Source organism: Vipera berus (assembly GCF_964194415.1).
Source record: "Vipera berus genome assembly, chromosome: 1".
Classification (NCBI taxonomy): domain Eukaryota; kingdom Metazoa; phylum Chordata; class Lepidosauria; order Squamata; family Viperidae; genus Vipera; species Vipera berus.
In genome coordinates, this window is record NC_138202.1 from 355816609 (window position 1) to 355839452 (window position 22844).

The 22844-nt window shown below is 43.8% G+C and overlaps 1 protein-coding gene across 1 annotated transcript in view; it reads left to right on the forward strand.

Moving 5' to 3' along the window:
* The window catches only part of BRIP1 (BRCA1 interacting DNA helicase 1), a 118359-nt gene that overhangs the window by 75667 nt on the left and 19848 nt on the right, over positions 1–22844 (forward strand). The window contains exons 15-16 of the mRNA XM_081346670.1: positions 6471–6630; positions 8789–8910. Of these exons, the coding sequence (XP_081202796.1) occupies positions 6471–6630; positions 8789–8910 (282 nt within the window). The remainder of the gene's footprint in view (positions 1–6470; positions 6631–8788; positions 8911–22844) is intronic.

Here is a 22844-nt window from a genome sequence, read left to right on the forward strand (position 1 = left end):
GCTGACTCTGTAAACTGCTTAGAGAGGGCCTGTAAAGCACTGCGAAGCCGTATATACGTCTAAGTGCTATTGCTAGTGTTGTTGGTACTGTCTGAGCTTGGTGGTTTTCTTCCAGATGTTTCATTACCTAACTAGGTAACATCATCAGTGCTAGAAGGGAATGGGGCAGGAGGAGAAAGATTGGGGGGGGGGGGAGGACAATTGCGGGATCCTTGGTGCTCTCTGAGCTTGGTAGATTCCTTGCAGACGTTTTATTACCCAACTAGGTATGCCACCTATCTCGCCAACGGCTTAACAGACGATGATTAAAATGCCTTGTGAAACATTAAAGCAGTAAGTAAAGATCTTAAATTTACAATGCAACTGAAATAAAACTAAACGGAATAGAAAGGGAGGGAGGGAGGGAGCAGATTATACCCAGAGAGGAGGTGGCGTGTTATCTACAGGTTGTTCCACTGGTTAATTGTTCTCACTGTCAGGAAGTTTCTCCTTAGTTCTAGGTTGCTTCTCTCCTTGATGAGTTTCCATCCATTGCTTCTTGTCCTGCTTTCAGGCGCTTTGGAGAATAGCTTGACTCCCTCTTCTTTGGGGCAGCCCCTGAGATATTGGAACACTGCTGTCATGTCCCCCCTCACCCTTCTCTTCGTTAAACTACACATACCCAATTCCAGCAACCGTTCCCTATATGTTTTAGCTTCCAGTCATATTAAGTAAAGTACAATTGCAAACTACAAAATTAAGCCTAGCACAGACTTTGGGTTCAATACCAGGTGAGAGAGAGGTTCCCTCCATATGAGCCCCATCACGAGCCCAGAAGCTCAGAAGATTATATCTTTGGTCCCAGGGACCAACCCAGGTTGGATCTGGAATAGGTTTCTTCCCCTCAACATACATCCAAAATTGAGCAAGCCAAGAAATCAGCTAAGGTCTGATGCAGGCTCTTGGAAATGTTTGAAAATGACCATTTTTGGAGGTACAAAATCAGTTTAGTGGTTCATTGGCAATATCCCCTGCATTTCAAGGGCCTCCAGTAGATGGGTGGGCAACTGTTAACGGATGCCAGGTAGTAAGTGAAAATAAGATTGGACCATGCTTATATACAATGGAGCTGGAAGGGACCTTAGAGGTCTTCTAGTCCAGCCCCCTGCTCCGGCAGGCGAACCTATACCATTTCAGACAAGCGACTGTCTAGTCTCTTCTTAAAAACCTCCAGTGATGGAGCACCCACGATTTCTGGAGGAAAGCTGTTCCACTGGTTGATTGTCCTCACTGTCAGGAAGTTTCTCCTTAATTCCAGGTTGCTTCTTTCTTTGATCAGTTTCCAACTGTTGTTTCTCGTCCTTCCCTCTGGTGCCTTGTGACCCCCTCTGCCTTGTGGCAGCCGCTCAGATACTGAAACACTGCTATCATGTCTCCCCTATTTCTTCTTTTCTCCTTATGCTATGTTGCAACACGTCATTTACATATCGATGGAGCAATATGTGGGGGGAAATAGTCACACTGCCAAGAACTGCATTTACTCACGATAAAAATCAAGATTCCTTGTTTTTCTTCCTTTCTTGTGAATAAACAGCATATTGGCTCACGCAGGCTATTTATTCCTTCCAATGAAAAATGATTGTGGTACCTCAGCTTGTGTTCCATGGAAGCCCTGATCGAAAAAGAGCAGCAAGCTGTCTTTTTGGGACACCCCGCACTAGGATCTCAAAATCGTCCATCCAAAACTATTAATTTAGTCAGCCCAGTCAGGAAGTGGACTTAACACAGTGATTTTAGCTCAGATGTGTGTCTGGTAAACGTGGGTTGGATCCAGCTTTCATCACAACAGAAATAGATATACTGATATAGGCAGTCATTCTAAATATTGCCGTGGTGGTTAGAATGCAGTATTGCAGGCTGACTCTGCCGACTGCCAGCAGTTCGATACTGACCGGCTGAAGGTCGACTCAGACTTCCATCTTCCGAGGTCGGTAAAATGAGGACCCAGATTGTTGGGCAAGGTGCTGACTCTGTAAACCGGTTAGAGAGGGCTGTAAAGCACTGTGAAGTGGTATTTAAGTCTAAGTGCTATAGCTATTGCTATGTCTATAAATTTATAAATATATTAAATCTATGGGATTTAGGACTTCCGGTGGCTCCGCGGCGCCGGAGACAGCCTTCCCAGGCTGCCCGCCGCCCAGCTGTGTGATTTTTCGCCCGAAACAGCGCCGATCAGCTGTTCGGGCGAATTTGAAGCCCCCTCCTCGGGAGAAGAGGAGGGGGTGAGCCCCCAGGTAGGGGTTGAGTTCTCCGGGGCCGCCTGAGCTTGGAGCTTGGGCGGCTGAAGGATCGAACTCCCCCGCAGCCTGGGCTGCTCCCAGCTGGCTAGCGTCTCTGCTCCGGACTTCATGGAGCAGAGCCAGGCGTCTGCGACCATCCCTGCTTGAAGGAGAGACTATGAAAGGAAAAGAGCAGGCAGAGCAGTACAAGAGGGAAAGATGAAGAGATGAAAAGGATTATTTTATTTTACTCTCGAGCTTGATGGACTTTGCTTAAAACTTAAAGTGAAAGTGCGACACAATTGTAAGTAAAAGATGGCGTCTAAACCTCCCCCTAGAACTTTTCGGAGTGCTGGAAATTCTCCGGTGCAACAACAATCATTACTGCAGGCGTTGCATTCTCCAGATGTAGTGACATCGAAGGATCTTGAAAAACATACCCAGTTAATTTTGGAGTCAATGGGTGTTAAATTTGCACAGATGGAGGAGAAATTGGAGAAATTGGAGCAGAGAATGGAAGAAAGGATGGAACAGAAACTTAGAGAGATGAAGGTAGACATTTTGTCCTCAGTGCATAAAATAGCTAAATGTGTGGAGGTGCTGGATGACAAAGTGGAAGAACTGACTCAAAAGAATGCTATATTAGAAGCAAAAGTATTGGAAATTGAAGATTTCAAAGACAAAATGGATAGCGAACTGAGTTTGGCTCAATTTTATCAGATGCAGTTTGCTGTTAGAATTAGAGGCCTAAAAGAGAATATTAAGGAAGATTTAAAGCAGCTGGTTTCTGAGGCTTTTGAGGTGGTATTGAACCATCCAGCATCTGAAATAAAACAAGGCATGGACAAAGTGTTTCGTGTGAACTCGTGGATTGCTAAACAGAGAAAGTTGCCTAGAGATGTGGTGGTTTATTTTGTAAAAAGGGAAATTAGAGATGAAGTTATACAAGCTGCCTATGATACTAAAGTTGTGATTGCTGGTCAAGAAGTTTTGGTTCTAAAAGAAATTCCTCCAAAGATTTTAAAGAGAAGGAAGGACTTTATATTTCTTGTGCAAGAGCTCAAGCAAAGGGATATAAGGTTCAGATGGGAGATCCCAGCTGGGTTGAGCTTCATGTATGAAGGCAAAAGGTACTGTTTGGGTACTGTGAAGCAAGCGCATGATTTTTACAACAATGTCTTAAAAGCAACCCCATCAACACTTTTGGAAGCTGCAGAGGGATCTGGAGAAGGAGAACATCAAGAGGATGAAGATGGACAGATAGACGAGAATGGTACAGGAGGAGATCAAGCTGCAACTCTTTTGGATGATCCTAGAGAACAGAGGGTGACGCGTGCTGCCTTAAAACGCTCAAAAAAGAAAAGAAAATAGGTCTAGTAGAAATCTATGGAACTTCCACAACATACTGATAGTCAAGGGGTAGTTGTGTTTTTAAGAGTTTTGGGATGATATGTATGGTAACAGAATCTTTAATTTGGAATTAATGGACAATTTACTACAGAGGAAGAGGAAGAAAGTTTTGTGGGTTAATGTGGGTTAATTTGTGTAAGAATTATCTATTATAGCCTATTTTGGCTAGAGAGGTTAATAGGGATAGGTGTTTGTGATGTGTAAATGAGAATATGTTTAGGAAATAGTGAATTGTGGAAGAACATAGATGGGAATGACGCTAGTTTTCTTTTATTTTAGTTCTTTATACATATTTAGTATTATTAAGGATTGGTTTACTCTATATAAGCTAGAGAGTGATGGATTTTAGAGTTTATAATTGTTAGTATATGATTGTTTATGATTGCTTTTTAGATATATACCTTGTATTTTGCTCTGGGAAGTGGGGGGGGAGGGGGGGAGGAGGGGAAGTAGGGGGGGAGGCAGGGGAGGGAGGAGGGAGAGGGGGAGGGGGGGAGAGGGGGGAGGTAGGGAGGGGAGGAGGGAGGGGGAAGGGGTTTTTTTTTAAAGGAAAACTGTATTTTAAAACTTTTCAATAAAAAAAAAAAATCTATGGGATTTAGGCATGTAGAACTTATCAGAATTTAGCAATCATGCTCCTGCTTGTTTTATGTATTATGTTTAAGAGCCAGCTTGGTCTAGTGGTTAAGACTCCAGGCTACAAAGTGGGAGACCATGAGTCCTAGTTCTGCCTTAGGCATGAAAGCTGGCTGGGTGACCTTTGGCCAGTCACCAGGAGATGGTGAGTTCTAGTTCCGCCTAAGGCATGAAAGCCAGATGGGTGACCTTTGGCCAGTCACCAAGAGACAATGAGTTCTAGTTCTGCCTAAGGCATGAAAGCCAGATGGGTGACCTTTGGCCAGTCACCAGGAGACAATGAGTTCTAGTTCCGCCTAAAACATGAAAGCCGGCTGGGTGATCTTTGGCCAGTCACCAGGAGACGGCGAGTTCTAGTTCTGCCTAAGGCATGAAAGCTGGCTGGGTGACCTTTGGCCAGTCACCAGGAGACGGTGAGTTCTAGTTCCGCCAAAGGCATGAAAGCCGACTGGGTGACCTTGGGCTAGTCACTTTCTCTCAGCCCAGCCCACCGACAGGATTATTGTTGTGGGGAAAATAGGAGGATTTAGTTTGTCTGAGTTGGGGGGTAGGTTTCCTTGATTGGGGTATTGTTTACACTTCTTGATGGTTGGTCTAGTGTTAATCTTGGTATTTAATCTCTGCTTATCTGAGTGTTGATTGCTGCTGAGACATTGTGATCCTTTTTTTTCCTTTTTAGCCCTTTCGATCGTCTGCTTTTGAACGATGCGTAGACGTTGTTTATCTCCACGTGCCTGTCGATGACCAATTTGTCTGAGTGCTGGGCATCCAGGAATTCTTAGATATTTTTAAATTTAGCTTGGTCTAGGACGTTCACAGTTTCCCAGTTGAAACTATGGTTTTAGTCTGTCCATATGTTGTGAAATTAAAGTTTTCATCGTGTCTTCTGACTGCTAGTTGGTGTTCATAGTTGCTCTCTGCTGAGTCTTCTGCCTGTTTTTCATACATAGTGGCAGTACTTACGGTGTGCGTTGTAAATCAGGGCTCCCCAACTCCCAGGTCACGAACCACTCCGAAAGCACACGCACACAACCCCTCCGGTCCATGAAAAACCCGCTCGCCATGTAACTGATCCTTGGCACTCAAAAGGTTGGGGGACACTGTTGTAGATAAGTCCTGGTTAGTTTGTTTTTTCTCCTCTGGGTCTTTCAGTTTACTTAGAAATCTTTCGGAGGGCTTTAGTTGATTTTTTTGCTACAGTGAATTATTACAGCGAATACAGGAATTATTAGAGGTAGTCCTCAACTTATGAACACAACTGAGCCGAAAATTTCTGTTTCTAAGGGAGACAGTTGTTAAGTGAGCTTTGTCCCACTTTATGACTTTTCTTGCAACAGCTGTTAATCACTGTTAGTAACACAGCTGTTAAATGAATCTGGCTTCCCCACTGACTTTGTCAGAAGAGTGAAGGGAAGAGCAACAAAGATGATTGGGGGACTGGAGGCTAAAACATATAAGGAACGGTTGCTGGAATTGGGTATGTGTAGTTTAACGAAGAGAAGGACTGGGGGTGACAGGATAGCAGTCTTCCAATATCTCAGGGGCTGCCCCAAAGAAGAGGGAGTCAAGCTATTCTCCAAAGCACCCGAAGGCAGGACAAGAAGCAACGAATGGAAACTGATCAAGGAGAGAAGCAACCTAGAACTAAGGAGAAACTTCCTGACAGTTAGAACAACTAACCAGTGGAACAACCTGCCTCCAGAGGTGGTGAATGCTCCAACACTGGAAGTTTTTAAGAAGAGACTGGACAGCCATTTGTCCGAAATGATACAGGGTTTCCTACCTGAGCAGGGGGTTGGACTAGATGACCTCCAAGGTCCCTTCCAACATCATGTCATCATATTTATTTATTTATTTTTATTTATTTATTTATTTATTTATTTATTTATTTATTTTGGTGGCAAAAAGGTGATCACCTGACCTCAAGACACTGCAACTGTCATAAATATGAACCAATTGCCCAGCGTCTGGATTTTGATCACGTGACCACAGGGGTGCTGCTGTGGTCATAAGTGTGAAAAACGGACATAGTTCACCTTTTTCAGTGCCGCCGTAAGTTTGAATGTTCCCTAAATGAATGGCTGTAAGTGGAGAACTGCCTGTATCCGTTTTCTTTGCTTGCTGGGTTTATAATTCTCCCGTTTTCTTTTTGGATCTTCTGTGGAGATGTTAGATAAATTGAAGGACCGCTGGCTGCACACAGGCTTGTGGGAGAAGCTGGAGCTGATTAAAACGGTCGTTGTGGAACCCAAAGGAGGCGACAAATCTGATTTTGATGAGCTGCTTCAAATATACTCCGATGCCATCAAGTCTCAGAATGGCAGAGGTAAGTAAAAATGCAGAAAGGGGGGGAAAAAACCTAGCTGGAACCTAGGTTGAGTGGAACAAGATTCTACCATATTACAGGTAATCCTCACCTTATGACCACAATTGGAACCGGAAGTTCCATTGCTAAGCCAGAAGGTTGGAAAGTGAGTTGCGCCCGATTTTACAGCCTCTTTGCCAGGGTTGTTGTTGAGTGGGTCACTGCTGTCGTAAAGGAGATCATGTGGTTGTTACGCTTTTTCCCATTTACTTTGTTGTCAGAAGACTGATGGGAAAGTCACAAAATGTGACCACATGACCCTGGGACAGTGCAACCTTCATAAACACTGGAAGTTTTTAAGAGGAGACTGGACAGCCATTTGCCTGAAATGGTATAGGGTTTCCTGCCTGAGCAGGGGGTTGGACTAGATGACCTCCAAGGTCCCTTCCAGCTTCTTCTTCTTCTTCTTCTTCTTCTTCTTCTTCTTCTTCTTCTTCTTCTTCTTCTTCTTCTTCTTCTTCTTCTTCTTCTTCTTCTTCTTCTTCTTCTTCTCCTTCTCCTTCTCCTTCTCCTTCTCCTTCTCCTTCTCCTTCTCCTTCTCCTTCTCCTTCTCCTTCTTCTTCTTCTTCTTCTTCTTCTTCTTCTTCTTCTTCTTCTTCTTCTTCTTATTATTATTATTATTATTATTATTATTATTATTATTATTATTATTATTATTATTATTATTATTATTATTATTATTTACCTTGTTTCCCCAAAAATAAGGCCTACTACCCTGAAAATAAGCCCTAGCTTGATTTTGGAGAGTGGGCCTAATATAAACCCTACCCCCAACCCTACCCCCAAAATAGGCCCTAGTTTTGGGGTGAGGCACACCTAAAAATCAAGCCAGAGCAGGGGTTGGGAGGTGGAGCTGCCCCACACGCCCTACACCCACTTACCTCGCAGTTAGGCCTCTCCTTGCCAGCCCATTTCTTCTTCTGCGGCATTTTCTGCAGCCAGGTCTGCATTTCTCATTCACAGGCCTTTCCAGAAGGCCATTGTAGTCAAGAAACAAGCTTGGTATTCAGCTGCAGAGGCCTTCTGGAAAGGCCTGACTGCAAAATGCAGGCCCGAATGCAGCTGCAGAACTTTGGCCCCAGAAGAAGTGGACCGGCTGGGTGGGGATGTCAGTGCCGTAGGTGAGGTAAAGCATACCCTGAAAATAAGACCTAGTTTTGGGGCGAGGCACACACCTAAAAATCAAGCTAGGGCAGGGGTGGGGAGGTGGAGCTGCCCCACATGACCCACACCCACTTACCTCACAGCCAGGCCTCTGTTTGCTGGCCCATTTCTTCTGCGGCGTCTTCTGCAGCGAGGCCTGCATTTCTCAGTCACAGGCCTTTCCAGAAGGCCATTGCAGTCAAGAAACAAGCTTGGTATTCAGCTGCAGAGGCCTTCTGGAAAGGCCTGACTGCAAAATGCAGGCCCGAATGCAGCTGCAGAACTTTGGCCCCAGAAGAAGTGGACCGGCTGGGTGGGGATGTCAGTGCCGTAGGTGAGGTAAAGCATACCCTGAAAATAAGACCTAGTTTTGGGGTGAGGCACACACCTAAAAATCAAGCTAGGGCAGGGGTGGGGAGGTGGAGCTGCCCCACATGACCCACACCCACTTACCTCACAGCCAGGCCTCTGTTTGCTGGCCCATTTCTTCTGTGGCGTCTTCTGCAGCGAGGCCTGCATTTCTCAGTCACAGGCCTTTCCGGAAGGCCACTGCAGCTGAGAACCGAGCTATGGATTGAATCCATAGCTCGGTACTCGGCTGCAGAGGCTTTCCGGAAAGGCCTGACTGCGAAATGCAGGCCCTAATGCAGCTGCAGAATGAAGCTGCTCCTTTGGCTGCAGAAGAAGTGGGCAGGGCTGTCGGTGCTGGAGGTGAGTATAAAAGACACCCCCCAAAAAATAAGACCTTTTGGAGGCAAAATTAAAAAAAAAATTAAGACCTGCTCTTATTTTCAGGAAAACACGGTACATGCCAGTTGCTGAGCGTCTGAATTTTGATCATGTGACCACGGAGATGCTGCCACGGTCATAGGTCACCTTTTTCACTGTTGGTGTAACTTCAAATGGTCACTAAATGAATGGTTGTAAATCAAGGGCTACCTGTATGATGTTAGAGGGCTGTGTTCTATCGCTTCAGATGGAGCGCTGCTTATAGCTGTGTGCAGAGGCAAAGTCAGCGAAGGCCTGGATTTTTCCGATGACAACGCCCGGGCGGTTCTCACCATTGGAATTCCATTTCCAAACTTGAAGGACCTTCAGGTAGGGGATGCTTAAAATCACTTGGGGCGTCTTTTATCAAGAAGGGAGTAAAGTCCTGAATGGATAAATTGTCAAATGTTTGCAGTGTGGTGTTATTTTGCGCGCACACACGCACACACACGCACACACACACACACACAAAAGATGGAGGGTTTGTGTCACTGTAAGCTGGGGGGTGGGGGCATGAAGGGAGGCTCAGCCAATCTCAATGTATACATGGTTGTACTTTGACAATAAAGGTTCATTCATTCATTCATTCATTCATTCATTCATTCATATATAAAGGTAAAGGTTCCCCCGCACATGCGTGCTAGTTGTTTCCGACTCTAGGGGCCGGTGCTCATCTCCGTTTCAAAGCCGAAGAGCCAGCGCTTGTCCGAGGACGTCTCCGTGGTCATGTGGCCGGCATTACTAGACACCAAAGGCGCACGGAACGCTGTTACCTTCCCACCGTAGTGGTCCCTATTTTTCTACTTGCATTTTTACGTGCTTTTGAACTGCTAGGTTGGCAGAAGTTCATTCATATATATATATATATATATATATATATATATATATATATATATATGCACAAAATAACACCACAAAATATTTAATTTCTAATTTTACAGTTATTTAAAAAGCAACATGTTGACTGGATTAATCAATAGTTCAATAACATACATAAGTCTTTAGTATAAATCTCAAGTTACAGCATCAAATATTTCCTCTCTTTTCCCCTTAATATCTACTATCTCATACTAGGCTATCTCTTCAACTAAGTAAAAACACCCTTGTTACATTTATCAATAATTTTTAGCTTATACATATCTTAATTGTGTTTCCATTCAATCCTTGTATACCATCAATGTCCTGTCATTGCTTTTTCCCCAAGCTTTAATTTCCCATCAATATTCAAATTAACATTTGTTATTTATGATTTCCAAGCTCTTTTTTTTTTTTGAGAGCAAAATAACAATTTGTAATAACCGATATTCATCAAGGTTCTGTGCGTGTTTATCTCTGTGATTATTGTGAATAGTCTTATTAGTGAGAATAAGTACAGGTGGTCCCACAACAGAGCCCAAAATTGCTGTTGTTGTTAACAGTTGTTTAAGTGAGTTTTGACCTATTTTGCGACCTTTCTTGCCACAGTTGTTAAGTGAATCACTGCAGTAACACGGTTGTTAAGTGAATCCGGCTTCCTTGTTGACTTTGCTTGTCAGAAGGTCACAAAAAGTGGATCACATCACCCCGGGACACTGCGACCGTCATAAATATGAGTCACTTGCCACGAGTCTGGATTTTGATCAAGTGACCATGGGGATGTTGCAATGGTTGTGAAGTGTGAAAAATAAGTCACTTTTTTCAGTGCTGTTGTAACTTTGAACGGTCAGTAAATGAATAGTTATAAGTAGAGGGATACTTGTACATGATTCCACCCAAGATTCTGCGATTGTTATCCTTGTGATTATTGTGAATAGTCTTCTTATTGAGAATAAGTAGAGTTTAACGGATCTTAGTATTTCTTCCTGTGCCTTTGATTCAGAACTGAGTTTCTAGATCAGGGGTCTTCAAACTTGGCCCTTTTATGACTTGTGGACTTCAACTCCCAGAATTCCTCAGCCAGCAAAGCTGGCTGAGGAATTCTGGGAGTTGAAGTCCACAAGTCATAAAAGGGCCAAGTTTGAAGACCCCTGTTCTAGATTATCCTAGATGATTTTTCCTTCCTTCCCTGAAGTCCTCAACTTACAGTACAAGTTGAGTGGTCTTTGAAATGGCAATCACATGAGCTCGGGATACCGCGACCGTCGTAAATACATGCCAGTTGCCAAGCGCCCACATTTTCATCATGTGACCTGCACTTAAAATAGTCTTTATGCTCTAGAACAGAGCTCCCCAACCTTTTCGGCACCAGGGACCGGTTCCGTGGAGAGAGGTTTTTCCACGGACCGGAGAGTGCCTGGTTTTGTGTGCTCTCTGCATTGCACGGATGGGGCTTTGCTTGTTTCTGCGGACTGGTTTTTTTTTATTTATTTTAATTCCATTTATATCCTGCCCTTCTCCGAAGACTCAGGGCGGCTTACAAGCTTAGCAGTAGCCTTCATTCTGTGTATATGCCTGCTTATTAGGGCTTTCATACACCCCCCAAGCGGCATTATTACAAAGTCAGCTTAATTGCCCCCAACAATCTGGGTCCTCATTTTACCTACCTCGGAAGGATGGAAGGCTGAGTCAACCTTGAGCCTGGTGGGATGCGAACCTGCACTAATTGCAGGCAGCTGGTGTTACTTAAGGAGGCATTAGCCCACTGCTCCACCAAGGTTGCTGGCATGCTGCAGGCCGGTACCAGTCCACGGACCCAGAGTTGGGGGAACCCGGCTCTAAAACCACTCCATCCCTGCTGATTTTGTAAAAACCGGACTTGTGCATAGATCTTTCAAGGATGTTGTCAGCCAGGGATGCTGAAAACTGCCTGCCACAATGTAGACTACTTTGCAAGAAAGTAGAATAACAGAATTGGACAGGACCTTGGAGGTCATCTAGTCCAACCCCCTGCTCAGGCAGGAAACCCTATAGCATTTCAGACAAATGGTTGTCTAGTCTCTTCTTAAAAACCTCCAGTGATGCAGCACCCAGAACTTCTGGAGGCAGGTTGTTCCACTGATGAATTGTTCTCACAGTCAGGAAATTCCTCCTTAGTTCCAGGTTGCTTCTCTCCTTGTTGAGTTTCCGTTCATTGTTTCTTGTTCTGCCTTCAGGTGCTTTGGAGAACAGGTTGATAACCCTCCCCCCCCCTTCTTTATGACAGCCCCTCAAATATTGGAAGACTGCTATCATGCCACCCCTATTCCTTCTCTTCTTTAGACATACCCAATTCCTGCAATAGTTCCTTATATGTTTTAGCCTCCAATCCCCTAATCATCCCTGTTGCTCTTCTCTGCACTCTTTCCAGAGTCTCAACATCTTTTTTACATTGTGGCAAAAAAAAAGCCTGCCACCAGATTGTTTTACTAAAGAATCTGATCTCCTGACCTTTGCCTGGATTCGTGAAGATCTTCCTCCTACATAGGCCCTTCAAAGATACCGTTAGATAAACTATTTGTGCAGGAACAAACTTCTCCTTTTGCCTTAGGGAGATTACTTTTTGGATTCCGGAGGAAGGGGAGGAAACTCCAAATTGATGTTTCTCCCTCCTCCCCCCCCCCTGTTCAGCTTGTCCTTAACCAGTAGCACTGACCTTCACGTTTTTATACTTCACTGTCAAAGTAGGTTGAAGGCTTGAAAAGCAAAGCTATCACCAGGGGGACTTGTAAGGACGGCTGACACTTACCACTTCAACTTAGACGCTGTTCCAGAGACTGTGCAGATGCGTGCACATTGTTCCTCCGGGGACGCGGCTTGATTTTTCTTCTCTTCTCCTCCTCCTCCTCCTCCTCCTCTTCCACTTCTGGTTCAGTGGAAGAGGATTTGCTCTGCCAAGGAGAATTTGCCTTGCATCTGATTTTAATCAAGTGGCTTGTTTGCAGCCCTTCAAAGTGTCCCAAACCCTGATGATGAGTGGTTGGGAACTGATGAGAGATACAGGGATGCGCTGTGTGTTAGAGCTTTGCTTGTGGAGGGTGGCTTGACGTGCTCTCCTGCTTGTAATGTTACAGTCTGTCTGTTTCCCTTGCCACTTGGATTAAGGGTGCAGGATGGGAAGGATTGAGCCTTTAAGGTGTGATAGATAGGTAGGTAGGTAGGCAGGCAGGCAGTAAAACGTCAACTGTCGGATGGATGGATGGATGATAGAATAGATAGGTAGGTAGGTAGGTAGGTAGATAGATAGATAGGCAGGCAGGCAGGCAGGCAGGCAGGCAGTAAAACGTCAACTGTCGGATAGATGGATGGATGATAGAATAGATAGGTAGGTAGGTAGGTAGGTAGGTAGGTAGGTAGGTAGATAGATAGATAGGCAGGCAGGCAGGCAGGCAGGTAGTAAAATGTCAACTGTCGGATGGATGGACGGACAGGTGATAGAGAGATAGAGATAGATAGGTAGATAGATAGGTAGGTAGGTAGGTAGGCAGGCAGGCAGGCAGGCAGTAAAATGTCAACTGTCGGATGGATGGATGGATAGACAGACAGACAGACAGACAGATAGATAGATAGATAGATAGATAGCCAGCCATTAAAACATCAGTCCTATCAAATGGATGGATGGATGGATGCCATGGTGGGTTTAGCCGGTTCGCACCGGTTCGGTAGAACCAATAGTTAATTTTTTGTTGAGTTCAGCGAACCGGATGGTGCCCATTGAAGCCCTAGCCCTTTTTCGCAAGGCCCAGAACGGCCCTCCGGAAGTGTCTGGACGCCGCTTCCAGAAGTCCGCTTTGGGCCTTGAAGATCTGGAGGAGGCCTTCCAGGCCCAGAATGGCCCGCCGGAAGTGCATGGATGCCGCTTCTGGAAGTCCATTCTGGGCCTCGGATGCTCAGGCTCAGAACAGGCTTCTGGTAGCGGCATCCATGCAGAGAACTGGTTGTTCACGTATTTGAATCCCACCACTGGATGGATGCCTGGATGGATGGATAGGATATGTAGGGCAGAGATCCCCAACCTCCAGTCAGCAGACCAGAAGCAGTTATGAAATCCAACCCCCTGCAAACTGCAGGATGTTCCATTCCTGTCAAATGGACGGATGGATGTTCTCTCCAAAAAAAAAAAAACTTTGATAAAGTGGTGCAGCGATGAATGAGATTCTTTGGTGCGCTCAATAAAAAGCTCTTAAGAGCCTTAACTGGTGCTGAAAACAAAGGAAGAGACTTGAATTCTTTGAAATGACCAATAGCAAGAATTATAATCCACGCATTATTGGACCAGTTTGATAAATACCTTGGTTCCACTAGGAATCCCTAAATTACCATTCCGTTAAATCTAGGGCCATTTTTAAACCACCTATCGTTGTTGTACTATTCTTGTTGTTGTTGTTTGTTTTTAACTGTGTCCTGTTAGCATTCCTCTGTCTCAATTTTGCTTTTGGGGTAGTTTTCCTGAAAGATGAATTGTTTTCCCTTGCAAATGCCCACTTTAGAATGCTTTTCTTTCTTTCATTTTTTTTAGAAAGATATGTATGCTAACTGAGATTAAGCAAAGTCTCCTCTAAACAGTGAAAATGGACAATTTTTATTTTAAAGGTACACTCTTAGGCTTTTGCTAGTAAAAATGATCTTGTTCTGATAATTCGGTTTACAGTCTGTTAATACTGGATGGAAAATGTTTCTTGCATGATTTCCCCCCCACCCCCTCTGCAGTTTTTATTTTAAATGGGTTGAAACTTTGCTGCTTTGGCTAAAGATAAAACTTTTATGCGCGAGTGTCTGGCAGACGGTGTGTTTATTTTTACTGAGGCAAAGGTTTTTTTTTAATGGTTTGGATCTGTGCTGTTTAACAGGTTTAGCCCTGATATTTATTTAATGGACTGAACCTTTACTCCTAAAAGGCCTTATCACTTGGATAATGAAACAGTGCCAGGCTGATCTTACATTTTGTTTATAGGAGGGCACTGTAATCATTTTAGAGTGCTCAGCATCATAGACGTTCAGAAGTGCATCATTTCTGTATTGAAATAATAACAGAATAAGAGTAACACCTTAATATAAGAGTAACTCTCCAAAGCACCTGAAGCCAGGATAAGAAGCTACGGATGGAAACTAATTAAGGAGAGAAGCAACCTAGAACTAAGGAGAAATTTCCTGACAGTGAGAATAGTTAACCAATGGAACTGCTTGCTTCCAGAGGTTGTGGGTGCTCCATCACTGGAGGTTTTTCAAGAAGAGACTGGAAAACCATTTGTCTGAAATGGTATAGGGTTTCCTGCCTGAGCAGTAGGTTAGACTAGAAGATCTGCAAGGTTTCATTCTATTCTATTCTATCCTGTAATTCAATTCAATTCAATTCTATTCTATTCTATTCTATTCTATTCTATTCTATTCTATTCTATTCTATTCTATTCTATTCTATTCTATTCTATTCTATTCTATTCTATTCTGTAATTCTGTTCTGTTATATACAATTCTGTAATTCTATTCTATTCTGTAATTCTTATTCTATTCCATTCCATTCCATTCCATTCCATTCTATCCTGTAATTCAATTCAATTCTATTCTATTCTATTCTATTCTATTCTATTCTATTCTATTCTATTCTATTCTATTCTATTCTATTCTATTCTATTCTATTCTATTCTATTCTATTCTATTTTTTCTATTCTATTCTATTCTTCTGTTCTGTTATATACTATTCTGACATTCTATTCTATTCTGTAATTCTGTTCTGTTCTATTCCGTTCCATTCCATTCCATTCCATTCCATTCCATTCCATTCCATTCCATTCCATTCCATTCCATTCTATTCTATTCTATTCTATTCTATTCTATTCTATTCTATTCTATTCTATTCTATTCTATTCTATTCTATTTTTTCTATTCTATTCTATTCTTCTGTTCTGTTATATACTATTCTGACATTCTATTCTATTCTGTAATTCTGTTCCGTTCCGTTCCGTTCTATTCTATTCTATTCTATTCTATTCTATTCTATTCTATTCTATTCTATTCTATTCTATTCTATTCTATTCTATTCTATTCTATTCTATTCTATTCTATTCTATTCTATTCTATTCTATTCTATTCTATTCTATTCTATCCTGTAATTCTGTTCCATTCCATTCTAGTTGGAAGAATCCTGGGAGATCTTCCAGTATAGACAGAGAAAGTGGTAGGAAGAGAATGAATAAACATCTCCCTTCTGAATGCACAGAACTGTTACCCATAGTTGAAACCAAAAGCATACTACATTGTTACAATCTGAACTAGTAGTTCTCAACTTACAATCATTCATTTAGTGACCATTTGAAGTTACAATGGCAGTTAAAAAAAAAGAGAGACTTATGACCATTTTCACGACAATTGGAGTTAAAATCCACGAGTCATAAAAGAGCCAAGGTTGCCTACCCCTGCTTTAGGCTAATCATCAGGTAACTGGGAGTTCTAGTCCTGCCTCAGGCATGAAAGCAGGCTGGGTGACTTAGGGTCAATCCCTTTCTTTCAGCACAACCCACCTCACAGGGTTGTTGTGCAGAAAATAGGAGGAGCTTGTATGTATGTTTGCTGCCTCAAGTTACTTATCAAGTAATAAAGGCGAGATAAATATCTAATAAATAAATGATTATAATCCGAGAATTATTCCAGGATCTTTTGGATCAATTTGATAAATGCTGTTATCTGGCAGCCTCTAAGGAATCACACAATTACTGAGCCATTAAATCTAGTGTGTGTGCATGTGCGTGTGTGTTTGTGTGTTTTCTTGGAGTCAGTCTTGACTCTTGGGTATAGCCTGAATAAATTCTTGCAGGTTTGGGGGCAATTTTGGTCACCACGATGTAAAAAAGATGTTGAGACTCTAGAAAGAGTGCAGAGAAGAGCAGAGAAGGGGCCTGGAGGGTAAAACATAAAGAATGGTTGCTGGAATTGGGTAGGTCAGGGGCTGCCCCAAAGAAGAGGGTGTCAAGCTATTCTCCAAAGCCCCTGGAGGCAGGACAAGAAGCAACGGATGGAAACTAACCAAGGAGAGAACCAACCTAGAACTAAGGAGGAATTTTCTGACAGTGAGAACAATTAACCAGTGGAACAACCTCCCTCCAGAAGCTGTGAATGTTCCAACACTGGAAGTTTTTAAGAAGAGACTGGACAGCCATTTGTCTGAAATGGTATAGGGTTTCCTGCCTGAGCAAGGGGGTTGGACTAGAAGAACTCCAAGGTCCCTTCCAACTCTGTTATTCTATTGTATTCAGTCATAGTTGATGCCCATTAGCTATATAAAGCCACATGGCAACCCTCCCCGACTTGTGGTCTCTTGTTGGGAATGCAGTCTTTAGCCCAGTAAATCTGCTGGTTGATGCTTTGTTGTCAATCCCGTGTTTTGCTATAAGACCTCAGAAGGGGGACAATCACTTCCTGATCCCCCACTTCCTTTCGTATCCCCTTGCTTTCTTCCTTTTCTCATTTTTCCCTTCCTTCCTTCCTCCCTCCCTCCCTCCCTTTCACTTTTTTCTTTCCTTCCTTGGTCTTTCCTCCTTTTCTTTCCTCTTTTTCCTTCCTTCCCCCTCTCTCCCACCCTCCCACCCTCTTTTCTCCTTCCTTTCTTCCTTTTCTCATTTTCCCTCCCTCCCTCCCTTCCACTTTTTTCTTTCCTTCCTTGGCCTTTCCTCCTTCCATCCTTCCTTTCCCCTCTTCCTTCCTTCCTCTTTTTCCCTCCTGCCTTCCTTCCGCCCTCCCCTTTTCTCATTTTTTCCTTCCCTATTTTGCTCCCTCCCACTTTTCTCTTTTCTTCCTTGGCCTTTCCTCCTTCCATCCTTCATTTCCCTTCCTTTCTTCCTCCCTCCCTCCCTCCCTCCCTCCCTCTTTTCTCATTTTTTCCTTCCTTCCTCTCGTGTTCCCTTGGTCTTTCCTCCTTCCTCTTCCTTTCCTCCTTTCCTTCCTTCCTTCCTTCCTTCCTTCCTTCCTTCCTTCCTTCCTTCCTTCCTTCCTTCCTTCCTTCCTTCCTTCCTTCCTTCCTTCCTTCCTTCCCCTCTTCTCCCTCTGTTCTATTTTTTTATCTTCCCTTTCTTCCTCTTCTTCTTGTCCCTCCTTTTTATCTTCCCTTTCTTCCTCTTCCTCCTATCCTTCCTTTGCATAAAACAAAAAAAGCCACCAGGCCTAGAAGAGCAGGCAGGGGCTCTGTGGGAATGGAGACGGGAAGAAGAGGAGGAGGAGAGTGAGGCAGCGGGCCAGGTCTGCCCAGCGCAGCAGCCTTCCAGGAAGCGGCAGTTAGCGGGGCCTTCCGCTGCGAGGCTCCATCTAATCTGGAGGCGTCCCTGACCTCCCAGATAGATCAAAGCCTTCATCTTTCTGACAGGGACAGGACGACGACGTGGCTTGCCACAGGCTTTCTGCCGCTCCCACTGAGCCTCTTTGTCTTTCAACTGCGCCCGATAGCGACGAGTACATTTTCAAGGCTGAACAGGTAGCCAGGAAAAGGGCTGTCTCTTGACATTTTCGCTAATCCCGTCAAGCCTGCGGTTAAACCGCGCGATCCGGGCGCGCTCGCCGGCAGAGACCCTGCCTCCTCCACATATGCACCCTGTCAGTTCCAGAGGACGTCCGATAATTTGAAACGAGGTTCAGTGAAATGGATGCCGAAGCATTAAACTGACTTCGACTGACCCAGGGGGTAGGCAACCTTGGCTCTTTTATGACTCGTGGACTTCAACTCCCAGAATTCCTGGCTCCGCATGGAAACCTCTCCCTTTCTCCTCAGCATGGCTGGCTCAGGAATTCTGGGAGTTGAAGTCCACCAGACATAAAAGAGCCAAGGTGGCCTACCCCTGGTACTAACCTATTGAAATGCCTCGCCCTCCAGTGAGCTGAGGGAAACCTCCGTCCCTGTTGTACAACAGGCCGAGATTTGGAGGTTGGCTTTTTTCCCCCCTCAGAATCAGTGGCTCAAAAGTCGTTCCTCTTCACGTGGCCTGCGGGCAGACACTAAAAGCACTAGCCACATAGATCGTCCCTCGGAGAAAACCAAAAAAACCCCCACATATGGAAGGAACCGTGGTTACATGATAGGCCTGTCTACAGGATGGGCTCTCGGAAAACTAGGTACCGGGTATGGAACTGGTTATAGCTAGTTTACAGAAAAGAAGGACTAGGGGTGACATGATAGCACTATTCCAATATGTAAGGGGCTGCCACAAAGAAGAGGGAGTCAGCTTATTCTCCAAAGCGCCTAAAGGCAGGACAAGAAACAATGGATGGAAACTAATCCAGGAGAGGAGCAACCTGGAATTAAGGAGAAATTTCCTGACAGTGAGAACAATTAACCAGTGGAACGACTTGCCACTAGAAGTTGTGGGTGCTCCATAACTGGAGGTTTTCAAGAAGAGATTTGACAACCATTTGTCTGAAAACGATACAGGGTCTCCTGCTTGAGCAGGGGGCTGGACTAGAAGACCTCCAAGGTCCCTTTCCAGCTCTGTTTTGACTGATCGATTGAAAATGTCAGGATGTTGGTCGCATTCGTTTGACCAAAGGCCAAAGCTGCACACCGGTAGAAAAGGGGAGGGGCTTTGGTCACATGTATGTGGCTTTTTTTTTGACACCCCATCAGATAAGAAGGTAAAACTTAAGGGTTACTTTTGAGGCCCGTGGGGAAATTGTCACGCAGATGCACCATCTTAATAATATGTATCTGAAAAATCTTATTTTATTATTGAATCTTAAAACCATCAACCATGGCTGTTTATAGATGCTCAACGCGACAGAAGGTAGTGAAGATCAGTCATTCATTCTTCCGTTCGTTCATTCATTCATTCATCCATCCATCCATCCATCTTATATTTTATTTATTTATTTATTTATGCCACTCATCTTGCCAGAGGGAGATTCTAATAAAGGTAGTTCTCGCCTTATGACCAGTTGCTTAGTGATCGTTCAAAGTTACAACAGATCACCCCCCAAAAAAGTTACTTATGGCTCGACATTGTTCCACCCTCAGTCATGTGACTGCATTTTGGGTCCTCAACAACCGGCCTGCATTTACAACCATTTGCAGCACACCATAGTCATGTGACTGTGATTTACTATGGTTTTGCTGGAAACTGGTGTTTACTTCTGCTTTCCACCTGAAACTGGCTGACAGTGAGCAGTCGAGTCAGTTTACAACTGCCGAGCCCACTTAATGGCCATCACGACTTTCATCTGTAATTGCCAGACCCAATTACAGTAGCAATAGCACTTTAAACTTATATACCGCTTCCCAGTGCTATACAGCCCTCTCTAAGCAGCTTACAGAGTCAGCCTATGGCCCCCAACAATCTGGTTCCTCATTTTGCCGACCTCCAAAGAACGGAAGGCTGAGTCAACCTTGGGCCAGTCAGGATCAAACTGCTGGCAGTGGGCAGAGTTAGCCTGCAATGCTACATCCTAAGCACTGCGCCACCACAGCTCCCTAACAGTCGTACCATTCGCCACCACTTCTAAAGTCATAACTTGAGGACTACCTGTAGGTAGAAGCAGGCAGATACCGGTGGTTGGCAGGAGACTGCCGCTTTTGGTTTTATCCCCGCTGTCCTCCCTTGCAAAGCTGTACGGATACATAAACCTTACATTTTGGTTAATTTAAGAATAATATCTTGGTTCAGAAGAGCTACATGTTTGAAAAAAAGGAAATTACGGCTTCCACTTTTCACCTTGTAGCATCCCAGAAAAAAATTGTTCCATTTTAATTTTTGGGCTTTGGGAATTCTGGGAGTTGAAGTCCACCCATCTTAAAGCTGCCATGTTTGACACATGGCAGCCTAAAGAAATGGCGAACGCTTGTCAAGAAGCAGACAGGCGGACCTATTTTGTCCCGAAGGTTGTTTTTCAAAAGGCAACTGGATTTCCTGTGTTTTTTTTTCCTCCTGAAGACACCTCACTTCTCATCCATGAACTGAAGAAGCTTCTTGGGAGGAGAAGCGAAAGGTCTTCAAAGAAAAAAACCAAGAAAGTCCAGTTGCCTTTTGAAAAAGCACCTTTGGGACAACCATGATCTGGAGGACTGAGAATCTCCAGAGACAAATATATTTCGGTTCGCTATTTGGAGACACACGTAAACCCAAATCAAAGTGAGACCGTATTTTGCAAGTTACACAGGTCTCTGAGTAAGACATCTCATTTTTTGTAGTAGCAAAGCTGGAGAAAACTTTAACAACTCTTTGAGCTGTTGTTCGTCTCATTAGATCTTCTTGCCTCTAGTTAGTATCTTCCCTTTTCACTATCTGTCATCTTTCTCATTGCTACTAGTCTTCAACGTATAACCACAACTGAGCCCAAAATTTCCGTTGCTAAGCGAGACAGTTGTTAAGTGAGTTTTGCCCCATTTTACGACCTTTCTTGCCACGGGTGATTAAGTGAATCACCGCAGTTGTTAAGCTAGTCACACTTTTTTTTTAAGTGAAACTGGCTTCCCCATTAGGGTTTCCTGCCTGAGCAAGGGGTTGGACTAGATGACCTCCAAGATCCCTTCCAACCTATATAACTAATTCATTAAACATGAAACTCAGTCAACTGAACACTCAGATAGGGTGGCACTAATGGTTGACACAGGTTGCTGCCAGCATCCTAGGTATCAACCAGGTATCTCCTTAAAATGTAAGATGTTCCGAGTAGCACAGTTTTTTGTAGCTTTGCTGGAGTTATTGCAGGAAGCTGCAATTTCTTGATGTGTTTTGCAAAGTTTTTGGACCTAGTTCCCAGTGCCCCGATGACAATGGGTATCAATGTTACGCGTTTCATCCATAATCGCGCAGTTTCCATGGCCAGGTCGTGGTATTTCGTAATTTTTCCCAGTTCTTTTTCTTCGACTCTGGCATCTCCTGGTACAGCAATATCAATCAACTGTATTATTATTATTATTATTATTATCATCATCATCATCATCATCATCATTATCATTATTATTTCTTTTTATAAACCATGAGGATGCTGCAAACAGTCATAAGTGACTTTATTCAGTGCCATTGTCATTTCGGTCACTACATGAGTGGTTGTAAGTCAAGGACTATGTTGTGTCCCTGACACAACCACAACTGGGAACAGAATTTCCATTGCTAAGCAAGGTTAAATGAGGTACAACCGATTTTATGGCCTTTTTTGGTATAGTTAACAGGGCTAGGCAACCTTGGCTCTTTTGTGACTCGTGGACTTCAACTCCCAGAATTCCCGAGCCAGCCAAGCTGAGGAGAAATGGAGAGGCTTCCATACTGAGCCATGCTGGCTCAGGAATTCTGGGAGTTGAAGTCCACGAGTCATAAAAAGAGCCAAGGTTGCCTACCCCTGATAGTTGTTAAGGGGATCACTTGGTCAAGTAAACCCGGCTTCCCCCATTGACTTTGCTTCTCGGAAGCCAGCTCGGAAGGTTGCAAGCAATGATCACATGACCTCAGGAGGCTGCAACCATTGTAAATACATGCCTATCCCCACATGCACAAATGTTGATCACAAGACTGCTGGCATGCTACAACGGTCATTAAACAAATGGCTGTAACTCAAGCGATTCACTTACCTGCCTATATCAAGCTATATTGTGGCAACAATGCACTGTTGGTAGCCAAAAAGAGCGTTTGGCAGATTATTGTATTTGATTCCGAATTAGAAGTTGTTCACCATCTATTCTGGGCCTATTGCAGAGCCTGATAAATATCAAATAAAATAAAATTAAAGGGTTCCCTCCGCAAACTTCAAACAGCGTTGGGGAAAAAACCTTTGGCCCAAAGTTCATAAATTCTGAGTGACAGAAGCAAATACGAGAGCTATGAGATCAAACTGAATTTATTTTCTGCCTGTGAAGTTTGAATTTGTGAATTTGACAGGTTGTTTTAAAGGGCACGGGCACATAAAATAACATGAAAAGAATAGAATTCTTTTACCTGAGCGAGAGTTGAGGGTTTCCTGTCAGAAGCTGTTAGGAGTCGGCTGCGTTCTCTCTTGAAGCTTGTCCTTTCACTTGTCAGTTTTAAAAGGTTAATACCGAATAAAAGATCAGTGAAATTAACCTTCCATTGTGTGGCTGGTGTGCCTTCCCTTTCAAAACAACAGGTTTGCAGAATAAAAGAGCTGATTTTCTAAATTACCGTTTGTTGCACTCTTGTCCCCAGCCTCTTTTTTTTTTGCTATTGGGAAAGTTGCTACTAAAATGGAAAAATCCAGTTCGTGAAAAATTTCTTGGCAGAAATCAAAGAACAAGTGACTTCTTCTAAGCCCACAACTGAATAGCACTAGCACTTAGACTTATGTACCGCTTCATAGTGCGTTTACGGCCCTCTCTAAGGGGTTTACAGAGTCAGCATCTTGCCCCCCAACAACCTAGGTCCTCATTTTAGTGACTTTGGAAG